This window comes from Phocoena sinus, chromosome 16 (genome assembly GCF_008692025.1).
Source record: "Phocoena sinus isolate mPhoSin1 chromosome 16, mPhoSin1.pri, whole genome shotgun sequence".
Lineage (NCBI taxonomy): Eukaryota > Metazoa > Chordata > Mammalia > Artiodactyla > Phocoenidae > Phocoena > Phocoena sinus.
Genome location: NC_045778.1, coordinates 39,099,523 through 39,121,672, shown reverse-complemented (window position 1 = coordinate 39,121,672; position 22,150 = coordinate 39,099,523). Strand labels below are relative to the sequence as shown.

General features: G+C 40.8%; 1 protein-coding gene across 23 annotated transcripts in view; it reads right to left on the bottom strand.

Annotated features, from left to right (window-relative positions):
- LOC116741858 (WASH complex subunit 2C-like) overlaps positions 1-22,150 on the bottom strand; it is a 56,280-nt gene that overhangs the window by 23,037 nt on the left and 11,093 nt on the right. For 7 of the 23 annotated variants that reach the window (XR_004346303.1, XM_032608993.1, XM_032608984.1 and 4 more), the window contains 14 exons: positions 20,784-20,877; positions 19,074-19,135; positions 17,804-17,851; positions 15,660-15,770; positions 14,999-15,086; positions 14,297-14,368; positions 13,445-13,563; positions 12,682-12,739; positions 10,925-10,984; positions 10,356-10,529; positions 7,581-7,708; positions 6,441-6,527; positions 2,849-2,950; positions 1,164-1,295 (listed from right to left, as the gene is read on the bottom strand). Coding sequence is in view for 22 of the 23 variants with exons in the window: in XM_032608993.1 (XP_032464884.1) it covers positions 1,164-1,295; positions 2,849-2,950; positions 6,441-6,527; positions 7,581-7,708; positions 10,356-10,529; positions 10,925-10,984; positions 12,682-12,739; positions 13,445-13,563; positions 14,297-14,368; positions 14,999-15,086; positions 15,660-15,770; positions 17,804-17,851; positions 19,074-19,135; positions 20,784-20,877 (1,335 nt within the window). In the remaining variant the exon portion in view is untranslated. Of the gene's footprint in view, positions 1-1,163; positions 1,296-2,848; positions 2,951-6,440; positions 6,528-7,580; positions 7,709-10,355; positions 10,530-10,924; positions 10,985-12,681; positions 12,743-13,444; positions 13,564-14,296; positions 14,369-14,998; positions 15,087-15,659; positions 15,771-17,803; positions 17,852-19,073; positions 19,136-20,783; positions 20,878-22,150 lie in introns of all 23 variants that reach the window. The other 16 variants (XM_032608977.1, XM_032608985.1, XM_032608997.1 and 13 more) reach the window with 8 other exon arrangements.

Sequence of the window (22,150 nt, the reverse complement as noted above, 5' to 3'; positions counted from 1 at the left end):
AATCATTAGAGAAATGCAAATCAAAACTACAATGAGGTATCACCTCACACCAGTCAGAGTGGCCATCACAAAAAAATCTACAAACAATAAATGCTGGAGAGGGTGTGGAGAAAAGGGAACCTTCTTGCACTGTTGGTGGGAATGTATATTGATATAGCCACTATGGAGAACAGTATGGAGGTTCCTTAAAAAAACTACAAATAGAACTACCATATGACCCAGCAATCCCACTACTGGGCATATACCCTGAGAAAACCATAATTCAAAAAGATACATGTACCACAGTGTTCATTACAGCTCTATTTACAATAGCCAGGACATGGAAGCAACCTAAGTGTCCATCGACAGATGAATGGATAAAGAAGATGTGGCAAATATATACAATGGAATATTACTCAGCCATAAAAAGGAATGAAATTGAGTTATTTGCTGTGAGGTGGATGGACCTAGAGACTGTCATACAGAGTGAAGTAAGTCAGAAAGAAAAAAACAAATACCGTATGCTAACACATATATATGGAATCTAAAAAAAAAATATATTGGTTCTGACGAACCTAGGGGCAGGACAGGAATAAAGATGCAGATGTAGAGAATGGACTTGAGGACATGGGGAGGGGGAAGGGTAAGCTGGGATGAAGTGAGAGAGCGGCATGGACATATATACACTACCAAATGTAAAATAGATAGCTAGTGGGAAGCAGCCACATGGCACAGGGAGATCAGCTCGGTGCTTTGTGTCCACCTAGGGGGGTAAAAGGGTGGGAGGGAGATGCAAGAGGAACGGGATATGGGGATATATGTATACATACAGCTGATTCACTTTGTTGTATAGTAGAAACTAACACACCATCGTAAAGCAACTATACTCCAATAATGATATTAAAAAAAAGTAAAGTAAGGCCTAACTCATTTGAATTAGCATATATTATAATTTGAGGGTGATACTTATTTTATTCCTAAGCATTTTGAAAAGATTAATCTTTAATATACTATAATAAATATCTTTCTTCAAGAATAGAAAGACAGTCTTGTGAACATAGTCTTTGGTGACCGAACTTCACTAGATCTAAATAGGCAGAAAAAGAAAAGGTTTAGGACAGCTGTAACTCTTAAATCCATCAAACCATCTCCTACTCTTCTCTAGAAAATAACTTTCAACCCACCTCCTCATCACTGCTGAACAGTAAGGCAGATGCTTTCTTTTTGGAAAGCTCAGAGGGCTTTGTTTTCTCTTGGCTCTGAGTTAGTAGAGATGATGACTGCTTCTTAGCAGCTGTAACCCCAAAAAGATTATCCTAGAAAAACAAATGGCAGAAGAGTATGACAACTTTGAACACATAAAACAAAAAACTGAAGACATTCTCTCATGTCAAATTAGTAGAGAATAAGTCTCCAGTCAAGTGAAGAAGATATATCACACCTTTTGGGGGGAAAAAAAAAATCACACAATACTAGTAAATGCCACTTCTCACTTATGTATAAATCCTACAACAACAGCCTACAATCTTCTCTAACTATATTCATCCATAGAAGGGAAACAGATACCATAAAATTCAAAGGCAGAACACCTGGGAGGAAGCAGGAAAGGGAATAATGTGAGGACAAAGTCATAGAAATAGGAAGGAACCTGGCCCCGCCCAGTCCTCCCGTGGGCGGGCCCGCTATGCTCAGTAGGGAGGGTCCAGAGCCTGCAATTGGCCTGAAAGCAGTACAGCCCCCTGTGGCAGCCAGCAGCCTGCACCTTTCTTTCTGTGAATTAGAAACCAGACCAATGCATAAAGAGAAAGATACAGGGAGGTTTCTCTACTCTTTCACATTTATGGAAGACACACACCTGGGACAGAGGGAAGGAATGACTTGTGTTTCTGATTAATTTCAAAGGGACAATACAAACTTAAGAAATAATTTACTAAATAAAATCACTGGCCTAGTAAGAGCTGATTCTTATAGGTTCAACGGCATTCCCAAAGTACCTACTAAGGTACTTTTATTTAGGTAAAGGGAACAAAACCATAGAACTTGGCCCAAGCCCAAGTTAGACAGAAAAACACTCCTAACAACATACTACAGCAGGTGAACAGTCCTGAAGTGTAAAGACTGGATAAAGAGAGTCTTTAAGGAAAGTGTGGGAAGGTAGGAAAGGCCGTGAGACTAATGAACCAGCACTCACTGACAGAGCTAACATTTACTACGCACTTACTATGTGCCAGGCACTGTGCCAATGGCTGTGCATTAGCTGTTTTAGCTGTCACGATGACCCTATATACTATTAAGCGAAATGAGATTCAGAAAGGTTAAGTTACTTGCCCAAGGTCCCTGATTTGCATGTGGTGGAGCTAGGATATGAACACAGGGCTCTGATGCCAAAGCCCATGAGTTCAGCCACCGCACAAGACTGCATAAGAGCAAAGGTTTGGTTTGTCTTCCCTCTCATTTCTTTCTCCCACTTTGCTCTCATCCAGCGTGGGAAAGAGTAGCAAGGTGAGGACATGGTGTCCTTCTCCTCTCCACTCCCATCTTATCCAAGACGTTCTTGTAGATCATTGGGTTCCATCCCCTAAAAAGTATTTCTTACATGAAGATTTTAAAAGTGAAACCTACAAAGCCTTGCATGGAGCTGGGTCAAGAAATCTAAGGCCCTGCCCATTGTGCCGTTAAGAGAACTTAAGAAAGGAAATAAAAACTGAAATAAAAACTGAAATGTTTTTGTTATATAAGCCTCAGAAAGCTTGACTGCTTCCCTATCACCTTGTTCTACTGTATGAGCCTCTGGTTATAAAGCTACATCAGCAACAGTTTTCTACTAATGGAAAACTTGATTATCTTGTGTTGCAGTAACAATGTTTACCTCTTCATCTTCATCATCGAAAAGCGAGACCGAGGTGGGGAGTTTGCTAGGCAGGAGAGATGCATCTTTCGACTTACTCACACTTTGAGAAGAAAACAAATCCTGTTGGATCAAGATTAAAGTTCCTGGTTTATAAAATATACCAGTTTTTAAAGTATCAGATATAAAACACTAAAGTTTACGACATGATGGCTGCCGTGCATCCAGGTCTCTTTGTCAAAGAGGGAAGCTCGCTGACACAGTCCTCGAGGAACACGCATCAGTCCATCCTCACTGCGTGCAGGTGAGAAGGAAAAGACCCACATGTAACTCCACGTGGCGTCACTGGAACCCCAGAGGTTTTGATACTCTCACCTGGATGATTAAGGCAGGGGAAATTTTTCCAATCAACTTCCTACCATGCTTAAAAAAATAACTTCCTTTTTCTGTCCAGAGAATCAGAGAGATTAAACAGATTTAATAATGGAAATAGAAGCTAGATTAACAAATTATTGGATCTACGACTCTGTTTTATTTAGTTATATCCTCTTTCCTATAATAAGAGTATGATATAATTTCTTTTAAATAAATACAAATTAAATTTTAACTTTAAACTATTTGGCGTTCTTGAATGGCAGCTAGGAAATGTTGCAAATTAGAGAAAGATCTGATAGATTCTGAAGAGATTTCCAAAATGTTATAAAATGTCAGCCTATAATGCAAAGAAAGATCTGCAAACTGAGTTGCATGAATCAGAAACATGAAATAGGATAACTATTCCCTCAGGATGAGAAACTTCAATACACAAGAGACAGGCAAATAGGACAAGAACATAGTTTCTAAGACCTCTGGATAATTTTTTTTTAATCATGTAATCAATGTCTACTCAAATATGGAGCTAATTACTTCATTAACTGAGAAAAGCTCCACTCAGCCCAGTGGTTTTTGCCTAGGCCCCATGGAGTCCCCATGGGTCTGTTTGGGTAGAAGGGGCCACACAGGGTGAGTCCCAGGCTTCCCATGCCTCTTTTAAGCATTTTAAGCATTGGCAACATTTCACTTAAAGAAAGTGCTGTGTTTAAAAAAAAAAAAAAAAAGTAGTAGTAAACCAAAACAAAGAACAAAAACAAATTTCAACATCACTGTTTTGGACCCTTGACTAATATCTTCCTTGGTATTAGGGGAGAAAAAAGGCTTTCCATTACCTTAAACACATCCCCAAAATGATTCCACAAGGTAAACTTTAGCTCCACACTTGAGATATAAAGGGAGGAGTAAATATTCAATCCTTTTGGTCCAAAGCTCTTCCTAGACTGCATCGCTTTACTTCCCCTTGCCTAAAAACCTCGACGATATCCAATAAAAACAATCTGTGATGGTACACATGGGACAAAACCTGTGGTGGTGGATTTAAACCTGTCTGCAAATTCATTTACACTCCTACCATCAGGAAGTGGAGTTGGTGTCCCCTGCCCTTGAATTTGGGCGGACCTTTGTACTGCCTCAACCAACAGAATGTGGTAGAAGTGACAACGCTGACTTCTGAGGCTAGGTTACAAAAAACAGTACAGACATACCTCATTTTATGGTCTTCACTTTACTGTGCTTCACAGATATTGCATTTTCCACAGATTCAAAGTTTGTGGCAACCCTGTCTCAAGCAAGTCTGTCAATGACATTTTTCCTACAACATTAGCTCACTTTGTTTCTCTGTCAAATTTTGGTAATTCTTGCACTATTTCAAATCCTCCACCAGCAAAGATTATGACTTGCTGAAGGCTCAGATGATGGTTAGCATTTTTTAGCAATAAAGTATTTTTTAATTAAGGTATATACATTTTTTTAGACATAATGCTATTGCACACTTAATAGACTACAGTATAGTATAAACGTAACTTTTATATGCACTGGGAAACCAAAACATTCATGTGACTCACTTTACTGAGATATTCGTTTTATGATGGTGTCTGGAACCAAACCCGCAGTATCTCCCAGGAACACCTGTACAGCCTCTGTGCAGCTCTCTTGGGAATCTCATTTTGAAGCCTTGAGGCAACACCCTAAGAAGTCCAGCTTCCCTGAAGCTGCCATGCTGGGAGACCACACAGAGACAGAGAGGGACTTCCCAAGAGCCCCAGCTGTTCGAGTCTTTCCCACCCAGGCACCAGACACATGAGTGAGATGACTCTCAGCCTGGCCACCTTCAGACTGGAACCACATGAAAGACCCTAAGTGAAAAATGCCTGGCTGAGCCCAGTCAACTTCTACAACCATAAGAGGTAATAAAACTTATTGGTGTTTTAAGCCACAAAGTTTTGGAGTGATCTGTTTCACAGTAATAAATAATGAGAACACCTTTTGAGTCACTGAAATTGCTCACGTTTGGTTTTTTCACTTAGTCAACAACTCCCTGAGAGCTTACCAAATACCAAGCACTAGTCTAGGCATTAAGAACACAGGCAGGAAACACACCGTCCTGCCCTCATGGAGCTTACTCTAGCTGGGACATAGACAGTGAACAAGCAGACATGAAGTGCCACATGGCAATACATACTGTGGGGACAATAAAACAGAAGAGGGGCTAAGGAGCACAGTGTGATGTGTGCTGGCGGGCTTGCTATTGTGCAAAGAGCTGTCGCAGGAGACCTCGCAGGGACCTGGAAAAAGTGAGGAAGTGGGCTATCCGATTCTGGGAAGAGTACTCCCAGAGGGGCAAAAGCCAGCCCAAAGATCTCAAAGTGCCTCTGTGTGTGGTGATGAAGAAGCAGAGAGTGTAGGATAGGACCAGAGTGTAGGCCCCATCATGCTCTGCTTATGTGTCAGGAGTTTGGCTTAACTGGACTTCGCTTAATTCCGATCTTCTGCACACTGGCCACCAAAGGAATATAAGCCTCAAGATTTTATTTCCATCAACAGTGATCCCTCTACCTCCAAAGAGTTGTATGCTCATCCTGCTAAGTGCAACATAACCACAAGAGCTTAACCCAGAGTTCGTAATTTCTTGAAATTACATATAAATTTCTGCCACGTTCCCGTCTTTCTCTGTGAAGGGGATTGATTACTGCCCATCACACATTCTCAGATAGGTCTCCGATCCCTTAAAAGCCTGGCCTAAAGTTAGCTCTAAAAGGATCAACGCCTGTGGAAGTCAGAAAAAGCAGTAACGCTTCTGAGAGTTGCCCCTGCGTCACTGGAAAGGTGCTTCTAGGCAGGGCCCTGGAGGACTGAGGCTGTCTGCAAGGCAGTGCCAGCCCACAAACTGTTAACAGTCTATGCCCACTGTTTAGTGAGACTACTGAAAGAGGAAGCAGTGTGTTGATTTCTGTTCTCGTACAAGCACCTCATTACATTATGGATCAATTAATAGCCTAAAATATGAGTATCCTGAATTTTCCTCCCAGGAGATTCACTGGATTCAAACCCAACAGTGAAAGTATTGTATACATGTTGCTTTCTATAGACCATGTGTTCTCAAAACATTATTTTCAATGAAAGAACTAAAGTACTTAATAAGCCTTATACCTCTACTGAGAACACCCTGAATCAGAAATACTTTCCAATGTCATATCCATGAACTATTTCCCAGAACTAAGAAAAAGAATGAATTCCTTACCTCAGAGTCATCCTCATCTGAAAATAAACCTTTGTGAGTTTTTGTTTCTGACAACAGCTTGAGATTTTTGCTGGAAGGGAGGGTAACCTTTGTTGGAAAAAAAAAAAAAAATTGAGAGTTAACAAGCCAGACACCTGAAAATGAGGGTTCATTCACTCATTCATTCAAAAGATGTCCTGAATCTCTGCTAGGATAAGGCCCCAGGCCATGCAGCAGGGGAATAAAAACATCATGGAAAAAAAAAAAAACAAAAAAAAAAACATCATGGACCTTGGACATGTATCAAGTGTATATAAAGAATTAATGCAAAAAGAGAAGTACCATGAGAAAGAAGCTTAAAATTGGTATATGTTAGGAATGAAAGAAGAAACAGTCCTTGTAAAGTAAATTTCTCAGGACAGACAGGACCTGGACATGGGAGATGGTACAAGCAAGAACACTCCAGGCAGAGGGAACTGTGAGAAAAGAGAAAAACAAGATAAAGCAGAGGGCGCATCTGGGGGATCAGGGGAGGACAGACTGCCTGCCTCATACAGTGCACAAGTGGGACATGTACCTAAGCTGGAACCTAAGGTGGGCATCCTAGGAGCCTGCTGGGTTCTGAATGCTGGCACCTAGGTGGTCAGAGGCAGAGAGGGTCGGGGTTTCAAGCTGTGCAGGATAGCAAGGGAAGGGACAGCAGCCAGAAGAGCTTAAAGAGTGATGGAGATGCAGCCTATTGGCCAAATACAGGTCAATTTGAATTACAATGTTAATGGATCATAACATGTCGAATAGCGAATCTATGATCCTACAGTGATACTAAAAAAGCAGGAAAGAAGGAGGAGAGAAAGCTCTTCTGTTCAGAAGAATGCCAGCTAATTAACAAAGAAGAAATGGTAGAAGTAGAACCACATTCTTCTGTTTCCCCTGCCACCCAACATGATAACTGGTTCAGGAAAAGATCACCGAGGAAGGCAAAATGCAACAACTGCTGAATCTAGGTGCTAGTTATTTGGGTGTTTGTTGTATTCTTTCAACTTTTTGTACATTTGAAGTTTGCTATACACTTGAAAGGAATAATACTTCTCTCTGGGTTCCAGTGAATTAACAAGATGCCCCAAATCTACACTCCCGTGTTTAGTCTTCCCTCCTGCTCACCTTTTTTTCTGCTCTTTCTTTATTTTCATCTGTCTGACTTACAGTAGCCTCTGGCAAAGCTGCCGCTTTTTCTTTGAACAGATCTCCTTCCTCATCGTCAAAGATACTGGCAGTGGATTTGACTTTGTCTTTAGAAAGAGACCACAGCATAAAATTACACGGAGGTCAAAAATCCCACCACGAAATTCACAGATTAAAAATTCTTCTCTCCCAGAGCTTCCCTGGTGGTGCAGTGGTTGAGAGTCCGCCTGCCGATGCAGGGGACATGGGTTCGTGCCCTGGTCCGGGAAGATCCCACATGCCGTGGAGCGGCTAGGCCCGTGAGCCATGGCCGCTGAGCCTGCACGTCTGGAGCCTGTGCTCCGCAACGGGAGAGGCCACAGCAGTGAGAGGCCCGCGTACCGCAAAAAAAAAAAAAAAAATTCTTCTCTCCCAAAGAATAAATAGAAAAAGTATGTTATTGCTTGATTAGTTGTGAAGAAATATTAAGTGGACTAGATTGGATTTTTTCAAGGAACACAACAGCTACTCCAATGAAACGCACGACAGACAGTTTAACCATCTGGCTTACACCCTCATCCAAGCAGCAGTACCTTATGCTTGGAGTAGTTTGGACTGGCATAAAGGGTAAAAAGAGACCTACAGAAAGAAAGATCATTTAAGAGTCAACCGCTCTGGGAATCTGAGAAGTGACAGTTGGCTCCTGCTTTTAAAAAGTTAAACTGGGACTTCCCTGGTGGTCCAGTGGTAAAGAATCCGCCTTACAATGCAGGGGACGCGGGTTCAATCCCTGATCAGGGAACTAATATCCTACATGCCGTGAGGCAACTAAGCCTGCGCGCCACAACTATTGAGCTCACGCACCTCAACAAGAGAGCCGCAAATTACAGAGCCAATGCACTCTGGAGACCACGCGCCACAACTACAGAGCCCATGTGCCCTGGAGCCTGCATGCCACAACTACAGAAGAGAAAACCTTCATGCCACAACTACAGAGAAGCCCGCACACCGCAACAAAAGATCCCGCATGCCTCAACGAAGATCCCACGTGCCGCAACTAAGACCCAACACAGCCAAAAAATAATAATAAATAAATAAATAATAAAAATAATTAATCTTTTTTAAAAATTAAAAAAAATAGAAAGTCAAACTATAGAGGCATATAAAAGCAAAAACTGAAACCTCCCACATAATCCCACCTGCCCACCCAAACAAGGCCAGCAGGAACAGTTTGATATACATGCTTCTAATTTCCACAAAAGATATACTAACATGTTAACTCTAGTTATTCGCAAATATGGTTAAATAATAAATAACACAATTTGAAGAATGTGTCTTATGATTTGCATTTTTCACTCAATGTACCTAGGGTATCTTCCCATGTCAACACACATAAAACTCATTCTTTCTCACAGCTTCACAAAATTCCACTAAATGGAAGGACCATAATTTACCCTACTGATGAATATTTGGGGGGATTCCAACCTTTCGCTACCACAAGCATTGCTGCTCTGAATGAGGTGTGTGTCATGAAATAGGGCACTGACTCACGCATGTCCCAGGAGAACAGCAGCTGTCAAGGAAAGCGGCACCAACTTACTTGTGATTCCAAATCAGTTAATCCCACCAAGTGAGAGCCCTTCCAAGCCACGAGAGGCACTTACTCCTTTATTCACTGTCATTTCAGTCGGCCTCGATGTAAGTGTAGTATGTGTCCAGTCTGCACTCTTTCTAAAACCCGGCTATTACTTCCCTCACATTTCTGCTGCTGTCCTTACTTTCACACCTACTGCTGGAAAAGGAGCTAAGTCCAGAGACCCTGCTTCTAGATGCTTCCTGGTCCACCTAGTCCTTAGGAGAAAAAGCCCTTTGTTGCTCAAGTTGCTAGAAGTTGTGTGCACCTCAGTGGTCTACCCTTCTTTTCTAGAAAGACAACCAATAAACCCAATCCTTTGCAACCCATGGACAAGCAATCTCTACCCACCAGGGAGCCTGTCAGAAATGCAGAATCGCAGGCCCCACCCTAAATCCAGTGAATCAGAATCCGCATTTTGACAAGAGTCCTGGGAGAGACATCTGCCATTAAATAACCACTGATTCAGAGGAGTGAGTTCGTGAACAAGCTGGCTGAAATTTGAGGGGAGAAGAAAGGAGAGTGCCGAAGTGGCCAAGGAGCTAAAAACCCTGTTACAGAAGGGAAAGTCAAGGTCACCTGGGCTTTCTCGTACAGAGCGGAGAAGCTGGGAACTAAACAGCTAGCATGAACGTTCTGCTCATGCTCGTGTATTTTCCCAAGGACTCTGGAAGAAAGTGTGATTAAAACTTTCTCTCTAACTGAAAAGGTCAAAACTAGCATCTTGGGCAGATATTAGAGGGGAACAGATTTCTCTCTAAATAAGAAAGATAATCCTAGTAATTAGTTTCCAAAGCAGGAAAAATTGGTCCATAAAATACAGACCTCCAAGACACCATAACTATCTAAGTAGAGATAAGACAACTCTGGCAGGAATGCTCGAGGAGGGATTCTGGCACTGCAAGAGATAAGGAACTAGATGAACTTCATGCCTTTTTAGGTCAACATTTTTTTTTCTTTTCTTTTCTTTTTTTCTTTGTCTGCACCACACGGCTTGTAGGATCTCAGTTCCCTGACCAGGGACTGAACCCGGGCCACAGCAATGAAAGCCTGGAATCCCAACCACTAGACCACCAGGGAACTCCCCTAGGTCAACATTCTTTATTTGGCTAAATTTCCAGAAACAGAGGATGGAGCAGTACCTGTCTTGGGAGGTTTGCTACGGGATGCTGCAAAAAAGTCATCATCATCGTCGTCATCATCAAAGAGGCCAGCAGGCGCTGGGAGGTACGAGCTTTTCCCTGGAGTGGGCTGCTCGGGCTTCTGGGCCTCCTTCAGTGATGGAGCACAGGTGGCACCAAACACATCAGTGTCCCCTGTGGGTGGAGGGACAGGACAAACCAGCTGTGAGCCAGGGTGGGTGCACTTCTTGACTTTACAGGAGGGGAAAAAAAAAACAGTACCACCACCAAGAACTTGTAGTTTCAGTTCATCCACAAAACACATTAACAGGACCCAACAACCTCCATCCTTTACTGATACAGAATGTCCCACAATGCAGAATCAACTGATCACTCAGACCGAAAAAAGTCCAAGGCCACTGATTTCTAAGGTAATATGAGCTAACACAGCTTAACTGAGCTCTCACTCTTAGATGCCCTCCGAAGTTCTTCATACTCTCCTCCCCAGTCAGTCCTTTGAAGATGACAATCTTAAAAATGACAAAACAACAGGTATATAGTTTTTAAAAACAAACTCTAAGTTATGATACCTAAAAATACAGAAACAGCTCCTGCTGGGATTTTCTTTCCAGGTTTGGAGGATGAAGACACTAAAATGAGAAACAAAGAGATAACATTTCAACAGAGAAAACAACTTTCCTTGTTAAATGCACCTTCCTAAAATATGTGCAATACAATACACAGCTAATAGGAGAATTTTAAAACTAATTTTTCCTAAAAACAAATACCATGTATTAACGCACATATGTGGAATCTAGAAAAATGGTACAGATGAACCCGTTTGCAAGGCAGAAATAGACACACAGACATAGAGAACAAACGTATGCACACCAAGGGGGGAAAGGCAGGGGTGGGATGAAATGGGAGATTGGGACTGACGTATATACACTAATATGCATAAAATAGATAACTAATGAGAACCTGCTGTATAGCACAGGGAAATCCACTTCACTGTACAGTAGAAACTAACATAACACTGTAAAACAACTATACCCCAATAAAAAAAAAATTTTTTTAACTAATTTTCCTAAAAGAGCCATTTTAAAATTCCTTAGTATCGTCTTCTCTACCAATGTCATGACTTTTTTCTTGGTATTAAATCAATCTAGGCTGTGACTCCCACAGAAGATCACTAACTCTGGGCAGGCTATAACACGGGGGTTGGCTGGGGAGGCCAAGGAAGATGTAGAGCACAAATGAGGGAGGTAAGGGACAGAGCAAGCAGGGCTCAACAGTTCTGACTCCATCCAGTCCAGTTTGATGAGAATAAGCAAGTACAAAAGAACAGCAATGGGCTTCCCTGGTGGCACAGTGGTTAAGACTCTGCCTGCCAACGCAGGGGACACGGGTTTGAGCCCTGGTCCGGGAAGATCCCATATGCCGTGGAGCAACTAAGCCCGTGTGCCACAACTACTGAGCCTGTGCTCTAGAGCCTGTGAGCCTACTGAAGCCCACGTGCCTACAGCCTGTGCTCCGCAACAAGATAAGCCATTGAAATGAGAAGCCTGTGCACCACAACGAAGAGTAGCCCCCGCTAGCCGCAACTAGAGAAAGCCCGCGCGCAGCAACGAAGACCCAACACAGCCATAAATAAATAAGTAAAAACTATTAAAAAAAAAAAAAAGAACAGCAAAATATCGGAGATGTCAGTGACAGAAATGAAGACAAAAACAGGAAAGCAAGAAACTAGGCAAGTCACAGATGCCAAAAAGTGGAGAGCAGGAACCTCAAGACAATCAGGTCAGTCAGCATCATAATAAGTCTAAAATCTGACAACTTGTGGCCTGGGGAGACCAAGTCGCTTAAAATAACTCATTCCCAATTCCCAAGAACTATCACAGACCTAATGGAATAAAATTTTTAAGTTTTTAAATAGCTTATGGATGCTTTTTAAAAATTCCACAAATTATTCTAATGCACACTGGGCTGAGGAATTACTGATCTCCAACTTATGTGCAGAATTTCAGAAATGTTTCTTTGAACTAAACTTGATTAAATTAAAATATCCTCAACACTGCTGGAGTACTTTCGCTGGTTCACTTTGAATTCTCTAAGAAAGAGACAAAATTGTGATGTGGGTTTACAGATGGTACTTTTTGTTTTTTCCAAGACATGAATTAGTGTAAAGGAACAGCTTTTAACTAGATCAAGGTGAACACAACAGCTTCCTGCCTAACATAGAAACAAGGTTTGGGAACAACTTCAGGGGTTCCATCTCCTGATGGGAAGTAACCAGTTCTGGAAATCTGTGCATGAAGAAGCACAGGCAGCATCAATCCATGCTCACCTTCATTAACAGAGGCTCGAGCTCCCCGATCCTGAGGGGCATCCATGAAGAGGTCACTCTGCTTGTAATAAAGTAGACAACACAGTTCAAAATAGCAGAGGAGGGCTTCCCTGGTGGCGCAGTGGTTGAGAGTCCGCCTGCCGATGCGGGGGATGCGGGTTCGTGTCCCAGTCCAGGGGGATCCCACATGCCGCGGAGCGGCTGGGCCCATGAGCCATGGCCGCTGAGCCTGCGCGTCCGGAGCCTGTGCTCCGCAGCGGGAGAGGCCACGGCGGTGAGGGGCCCGCGTACCGCAAAAAAAAAAAAAAAAAAAAAAAAAAAAATTGCAGAGGAAAAATGGAGCTGCAGTAAAGATGTCTAAAGAAAAGTGCCTTGTAAAGTTTAAAGCTACATATTTACTGTTCTGTCAGAAAATCAGTTCCATAGTGAAGACTATGACAAAATCAGACCCTGAAATAATTTCGGTCTGCCCAGGAAGTAAATACAAACGTGGAAAAAGACAAAAGACAAGGTAAGAAACAATCACTTAACCAAGTAAAATTTCCACTATTAACACTCACATCCTCTCCCTATTTAACAAAGGGCATCAGGATACAGTATTTCCTCATTTTGTGATTCTTAGTTCAAAATCTCCTAAAATATGAGAGTAGAAGCAACTTCCAACTAAGAAGCCATCCTTTCCTTACTAAAGGAACTAACTGTATTTCTTCCTTGGGGACACGTGACACAGCTACAGAGAGCTTCGCTATTCCCGCCGACTTACCTCCTCATCCTCATCATCAAAAAGTCCCTTCCCTCCGCTGAACAGGCCACCTCTAGTGCCAAATGGTGAGAAGTCTTCATCTGTCAGCTTGGGGGGTACGAATAAGTTATCTTCTTCATCTAGCAAACAGAAAGAAATGTTTTGCAGGGAGAATTAAAGATGGGTTTAGAACCCTAGTTCTGGGGATTAACCTTTATAACACCTCCAAAATGGCATAGAGTTTATCTAACCATATGTAACAAGGACTACTTGAATGCTGGCAGTCTCAGGACGTTCAGACAAAAACTCATTAAACAGTTCACTGAATCCCTTAAAATGCTCTTTGGTTTCCCACTCTCAAGTCTGTAAATGTCTGGGGCAAGGTAAACTCTGCAGTCAATTACTTTCATCTGAATTTCTTCTGAAGCAAGTCTATGCTTCGATTGCCATCCAAGACCTATTCCACCAGAATCTGAGGGACAGAAAGGTAGACTGAAGAGAGAACTGCAGATTGACACAGTCCCAGGTGGAAACATAATAGACATTACCACTGAATGTTAAAGGGTCTGATATAATATTCCTTATTGAAAACAAATGCTAGAGCTCCCTTGTTTCTAAACGTCTACAGAAGTCTAGAAAGACAGCTAATAGATCCCTATAAAATCTAGTAATTCAAATCTTTAAAGCATTTTAACTCCACACTCACTTCTCCCCACACCCCAAAAGCATGCTCTTAAATGTTTTCAAAAAGTGTACAGAGACAGACCTCATCTGTCAGCACTTAAAAAGGCACTTTTACAGATCACATAAGCAATATTCCCATTCCCGAGTCAAGAGCCTCCTAAAACAAGAGAATTGAGGGAAAAGGCTTACCATCTGAGGGAGTTTTCCTTTCCTTCTTCTCTTTCAATGTCTTCCGAGGTTTTGCTTCCCCTGGGGCTAAGGCTTGAAGAATATTTCACAGTTTGAACAATACTCAGTCCACCCTTAGTATTTACTTACTGACTCTTCACACACATCTGCCATCCTCACAACTCCTAAGCTAAGAGCAAGACGTTCAACTTTGTATCTCAGCTCCACCTGAGCACCCCTCTCAGTGCCTTACCCAGAGCAGACACTCAAAAAGTGCCTCTTTTTAAGGCAGAAAGCTTCAGCTACCATACCAGGGTCACGTGCATGACAGGACTGCACTTGCTGAAAGACTTCTGACATCTTTCCACTGTTAAATCACTAGAATATAGTGTATGGTACATTTTTATCTAGTCAAAATATAATATAGAAGTAAATATTAAGCCAAGGATTCTTCATCTGGGGCCCATGGTTCTCTGTGGTACCCATTAATCCCATGAAACTGCATATATAGATGCGCATATGCACAGTTTTTGGGAGATGGGCTGGGGGTGGGGGTCCACAGTGTTCAGTTATCAAAGAGTCTATAAGCCAAAAAAGATAACTACAATTTAAGCCTCTTGCGCCTTAGTAATTAAACAAGGAAATCTACACTCAGTGAAGCCCAGCAGAGGGTCCTACACTTCCCCACTGCCCCTTTAGCTCATCTCGGTGGCAGTGACATACTTGTTTGCTCCTCTTCCACCCGGCTTGCAGCATCCCCTTTGATCCGAGCTGCCAGCTCATCGGCAAATGACGTAGGTCTACTTTTTTTCTACAGGCAGAGCAGACCAAAAGAATCACTTTTTTGTAACATTTTTTGTAACAAACTAGTACAGTTTACTTTTGGACACCTAACAAAACTATGTAAACAATGGCAAAGAAATTGAACTGGTGAGAAATTAAGGTTTAACTAAATAAATGTAAACACATGCACCCTATACAGATCACCTGAGAAAGAAGACTCAGTGTTCCTTCAAAGGGAGATCTCTTTATTTCCTTTTTTTTTTATACATCACTTTAATACATGGTGGTTTTCTTATCTAGATCTAGATAAGAAAACTACCATGAAGTGCTTGGGTGGTGGGGGGGGGAGTATTAGGATCTTAAAACTCTGAAACTGAATATATTTTGAATGATCTAACTTGTAAAATCTTAACATTTGGAGAAGAAAGTGGTACTTGTAAGGCAACTTGGGATGCTCAACCATTATTTCCAAAAGTGTAAATGAAATTACAAATAGGATGCAAAATGAGACGATTACAAATATAAATGACAATAAAAGGAATGAGTACTAGGTACCATTTCTAAAACCTTGCCAAGCGATAACAACTATAGTCTTTCTTACAGGTCTGGAATTTTCTTCAATGTCCTCAGTATCTTCCTCCTCCTTCTCAGAGTCAGCGAAAATGTCACAACCATCATCATCCTCTTCTTCATCACTCATTTGTGCAGTGTGCTAAGAGTATAAACCACCAGATTAAAACTATTAGATGCGGTCATCAAGCTGAAAAAGGGATACTGCCACTTAGCCTTCAGACTTCTCCTTCAAATTGGGAACAACAAATAATGCACCAAAAGTTATGAAGCAGTAAATGTGCTAGAACAAATAACACACGAGATTTATTTTCAGTGCAATAGCAAAAGATAAAATGTCCACCACTAGAGAAATGAATAAACTAAATATGTATAGCCTTATCTTAATAAAAATACTAACAGTCAAAAGGAATAAGCTGTAACAATTGGAGAGACATCCAAGACCAATCAAGTGACAAAACAGTGAATGATAAACCCCGAATGATATCCTGACCACACCCTGACACATATACAACACCACTTCTATGAACACAGACATATTTGTGAACGCAAAGAATAGCACTCGGAATATGCACTCCCAGATGATAACACCAGTTATTTCTGGAGACTGTGAGGAGATGAGGATTAGATGACTCAAACTTAGTCTTATGTGTTAAGTTCTAACTTTTTACAAAGGCAGCCACTGGTACGTAAAAATTGTATAATTAAAAAAAATTTTTTTTAACATGGAAATCAATAAACTGTGCCAGGCACTACGCTAAAAGCACTTTTTAAACTAATTTAATCCTTAGAACTCTGAGGTTAGCAGTGGCACACACAACAAATCTATCTTTAACAATACAAACAAATGGTTCCACCAATGCTTTTCATCACCATACTCTATTATTTGAAAAACTGTCCAGGGACTTCCCTGGTGGTCCAGTGGGTAAGACTCCGTGCTCCCAATGCAGGGGACCCAGGTTCAATCCCTAATCAGGGAACTAGATCCCACATGCATGCTGCAACTAAGAAGCTCGCATGCCGCAACTAAACATGCTGCAACGAAGATCCTGTGTGCTGCAACTAAGACCCGGTGCAACCAAAATTAATTAGTTTTTTAAAAACTGTCCGAATTTACAGATCTAATAGTAAATTCCATAGAAATAAATACACTGTACAGAAGGATTATTAAAATTATAAAGATGAGCCACATTTGTGAACACAACTGAAAAAAATACAAGTAACAACCAAAAAGTGCTAAATCTTTCACTTGATAATTGGAAATTTTTGTGAAAAAATATTTCTGAATTAGGAAAGTGAAATGCAAATTGGGATCATCTCAATATACCACTGTACATATATCATATGTACAAAAATCATAGCAAAAATCGTAGCAAAAAATCATAATCCCAGGGCTGATGAGATTCTGGGAAAATCATTATGCATGATCTGTTAATCTGAATGTCCATTAGACAGTAGTATCAAGTAACTCTACACCACCTAATTCCTAAGGAAAGAGTTCACAGAAGGAAAGGATTTATATGTATGAAAACACTGAATGCAGCATTATGTCAAAAATTAAAATTTACAAATAAACTATTTCCCATACACGTTTAAGGACTACAACAGTATTACATATGTATGTTAAAAAAATATAGACGTTTACAAAGCAAATTACAAAGACTATTTAAAATGTCAAGGAAACACCTGTGACATGTTAATATCAAATAACAGAAAATAAACTATGCATGTTATGAAAAGAACATGTCCTTAGAAGGATATACAAAAATTAAGACAACAGTGCTAAGACAGTAGGATAATAAGATTTCCATTTTTGGAGTGTTCCTTAGCCTTACTGCTATATTGTCTCAAATTTTAAAACAGGAAAGGTGTGTTCATGTGAAAAATTCAGTTTGGGTAATCAGGCCTTGTTTTATAGGCTCCGTTTCTCAATTTCGTTTTTTACTTCTTTGTTGTCTAAGAAAAATGAAGATAAAATATAAAGCAAATGAGGAAAAAATATACAAGAGGGTAGTTAGCCTAAAAACATGAAACATTTGAAGGAAACATGAATAGTTGTAAACATGAATAAATCCTCACTTTCCCCTAAGTTATTCAAAAGTAATTTTAGCATAGATTTAGTATAAATGCTATGCTTCAGTTAAAATTTAAGTCACTTCAACATATGCATCTTACCCGGTTTTGATCATTGTCACTATGATTGGCAAAATCTTCATCTGACTCCTATAGGAGAAAAAAAAAAGAGGCTTTTTTGTTAACACAGGCTTTACTTGGAAGCACAGAAATGATCTCGGGTCTAAGTCTCTGGGGTAGCCAACACTGGGTCTCTCTGTACTGACTACTAGTCACCTGACGTATCAAGGTGCAGATAAGGTGGAGAGTTGGCAGTGTCGCCAAGGACTATTCCAGTTAACATGTCATTTTTGTGATTCATTTAAACCTCTCTATTTGTTCATATTGATCTGCCCTATCATCTCTAACCTTTGGATTTAAAGTAAGAGTTGCACATTTAATTAACTAAATTATCAAAAGTTGGTTTGCATTATTTTACATTTTGGACTACGTTTTCTATTTTCCCTCTAAGTAGGACAATTAATTCATCAGGCCCAAGAAGGGAACATGAGTACTTAATATAAGCAATGAGGTAAAGAGTTGCTCCAATGGCTAAAAGCAAAGGATTTAGCTAAAGACAATCAGTTATACAGCAAGGTTATTTTAGAAAAGTTTATTTCCTACTATTAGGTTTTTTTTGTTGGGAGGGCTGGAGGGAGGAGGACAGGAAACAGAGACTGTGGAAACAGAGGAGAAGAGGGGTGCACACATACAAAGCTGTCTCCGTTTATAAATCAATACTCAGGGACTAACCTTCAAAGGGTTTCTGCCCTTTGCAATAACGAGTATTCCATTTAAAGGAACAACCCCAGATACAACAGTGGCTAAGGCCCACAGACCCTGAGACCGTAGAGCAGGGAGTCAGATCATGCTCTGTGGGTATGAAGATGCCAGAGGCAGCAGCAAAGCTAACACGTAAGTGGATGCTTTCAGAATCCTTCTGGTCTAGAAAGTCTTTAAAGGAAGTTTTAAATGTGGACTTTTTCCCTAGAATTACTCAAAGATAGAACTTACTCAAAGACTGTATCTCAAGCAGAGATTCCACCGAAACATCTAAGCTGCCACCCTCAAAATATATTGGCAAGAAGAGAATTTGGTGGGGAGGTGAGAGGGTAATGGTAAAAGAGATTAAAGCAGTTTTCCTTGGTTTTTGTATACACGACAAAAAGGAACTCCCACCCCAAGGGGAAAAGCTTCAGAATATGGCTTCTGTCACTATTAAAAGATTTCTGTAAACAAATTGCTAATTCACAAATACGTTATTTATTTAGCCCACTAAACACACCCTAAGTTTCCTGCCCACCATGACCTGGACACACCAGAAAGCCCTTACCTCTTCTTCATTCTCTTCTTCACTGTCCGCAATACTACCACGATCGCTGCCTACTGAACCTTCTGGTGAGAAGAAAGATAAAGGTTATCGCCAATATTCATAAGAAAAGATCCTTAGTTCCCTTCCAAGATCACAAACCACCATACATCAGCATCTAAAGATTTTGATAAAACCATCTATACCCATTAACTGGAATTAAAAGTATCTTCACTATAGTGAGGAATGGAACATTTACATAGCCTCAAAGTATCACCCCACAAGATACTTATGAGTTACAAAAAATATATATTAGTTACAAAGAAAAAAACTGGTTTGCACTCCTCGAAGATGTTGAGGTTGTAAAAAGCAAAAAAAGGCTGAGAAATGGTATCAGATTGAAAGAAGACTAGAGAGATTTGACAACTAAATGCAGTGAGTGGACTGGATTCTGAAACAGAGAAAAAGAGAGACTATAAAGAACATTATTGGGACAACTGGCAAAATTTCAATATGACTGAGGATTAGCTAGTACTACATCCAGTTAAAATTTCCTAACTTTGATAATTATACTTTTTGCTGCTGTTGTCGGAGAACAGTCAATTGGTGACTTTATTTCATATAAAAATTACATCTAGAGGCTTCCCTGGTGGCGCAGTGGTTGAGAATCTGCCTGCCAATGCAGGGGACGCGGGTTCGTGCCCCGGTCCGGGAAGATCCCACATGCCGGGGAGCAGCTGGGCCCGTGAGCCATGGCCGCTGAGCCTGCGTGTCCGGAGCCTGTGCACCACAACGGGAGAGGCCACAACAGTGAGAGGCTCGTGTACCGCAAAAAAAAAAAAAAAAAAAAAAAAAAAATTACATCTAAAGAAGAGGTTGAAAAGTCAAGTATGCTTGATTTGTACATATTTGCCAAGTCTCACAGAATTCAACCACTTTGATAATTTTTCTATTAATAAACAAGACAGACATATTGAAAGCCTCACATCAAAGCCCAATAGACATGTCCAACCAAGATGAAAGATGTGCGAATGAATATGCAGAATATGCAGCTATAAGAGAAAGTTCTTATTCTTAGAAAACACACACAGAAATACAGTTGTCCCTCGAGGGATTGGTTCCAGGACCCCCTTTCCCCAACACATACACACACACACACACACACACACACACACACACACACACACAGATACCAAGATGGCATAGTCTGCATATGACCTACATGCACACCTTCCCACATCCTTCTCCTGTATACAGCCTTAAATCACCTCCAGATTACTTATAATACCTCATACTATGTAAATGATACATAAATAGTTGTAAATACAATGTAAATAAACGTTCTGTAAATAGTTGTCTGTGCGTGGCAAATTTAAATTTTGCTTTTGGAACTTTCTGGAATTTTTTATTCCCAAATATTTTCAATCCAGGCTGGTTGAATACATAGACGCAAAAACTCATGGACACAGACTGCCAACCGTACGGAGAAATAAGAGGGCAGGACGTCTGCACGATGTCTCCCAAACAGGTTCAGAAAAAAATATTACGTATATATAGAGAGAATGATAAAACAAATGTGGTGAAATGTTCACAAGTGGTAAACCTGGGTAAACAGTATGTGGGAGCTCTCTCTACTAGTCTTACAACTTTAATGTACAGTTTGAAATTATTTTTAAATAAAAAGTTAAGATATAAATGTTAAAAGCAACAAAACTATTTGGTGCAAAAGAGTACCTTCACTAGATAGCTCTCCAAGACCTACATCTTCCTGCTCCATGAACAGCTTTGACCCAATTAAATAAGGTAAAGGACGGTCAATGTATAGATCCTGTAAACAATGAAAGGGAATAAGCCATTAAATATTTAGGTTGAAAATAAAATTAGGTATTCCATTTGACATCTTGTTCCATCTGACTACCGCCCAAAAGTTACATAATGAAAGTGGAGAATAAGAAACACAGCAGGATTTTTTTTTAAATCACTGATTAAAAAAAAAGTTAAATCCTAGGTAAAGATGGCAAAGTAAAGCTGAATTACATAGAATCTCCCTTCTCAAGTGCCTTATTAACAAAAATGGCAAAGGCTTGCAAAAAGTTTACTAGCAGTAACCAAACAAGGAAAGGGGCACAACTTCATAGTAATATGTCCAAAAGGAGGAGGACCAAGGAAAGAAACCGGAAATTCTGGCAACCTTTGATGACGGTAACCTATCTTCCTCCCCTAAAATTCAACTCTGGTGAGCAAATATCAACCAATCAATCAATCTCAAGAACTAAGTCCTAAATTTGGAGAAGCACACTGAGGAAATAACCCAAATGGTTTTATGACTTGAGAAGGCAGGTGGGTAGGGGGACATGTGTACAAACAGGACACAAGTAAGGCACAAGGAAGGGAATGGAGGAGGATTCCTTCACACTTCATCAGGGCAGAGATGCAGGAACACAGAACATAAAGCATGGGCTAGATGAAAAGAAACAGAGTGGCAACTGGGCGAATATTCACAGTCAATATAATTAACTAAAGGAATGTCTCCAATGGACTGATGAGAACCTACACAGCAGAAAAAAATAACCCAAAGAAGAGAATAATAATATGCCCCAGAGGTTCACACTGTAGAATTTAGAGAAGTGAAATTGGTAAAATAAGACCAGATGATAAAACAACAAAACAAAATGAAGGATACTGTCTACAGAATAGTACATGTTGGAGATCCTTCCACTGCAGGCCATCACACACATCAAAAATTTAGAGTTAAGAAAGCACTCCAAAAGAAGAAGTAAAGGGCTTTCCTGGTGGCACAGTGGTTGAGAATCCGCCTGCCAATGCAGGGGACACAGGTTTGAGCCCTGGTCTGGGAAGATCCCACATGCCGTGAAGCAACTAAGCCCATGTGCCACAACTACTGAGCCTGTGCTCTAGAGCCCGCGAACCACAACTACTGAGCCTGCATGCCATAACTACTGAAGCCCGCATGCCTAGAGCCCGTGCTCCACAGCAAGAGAAGCCACCACAATGGGAAGCCCGCGCACCGCAACGAAGAGTAGTCCCCGCTCGCCACAATTAGAGAAAGCCCGTGTGCAGCAACAATGACCCAACACAGC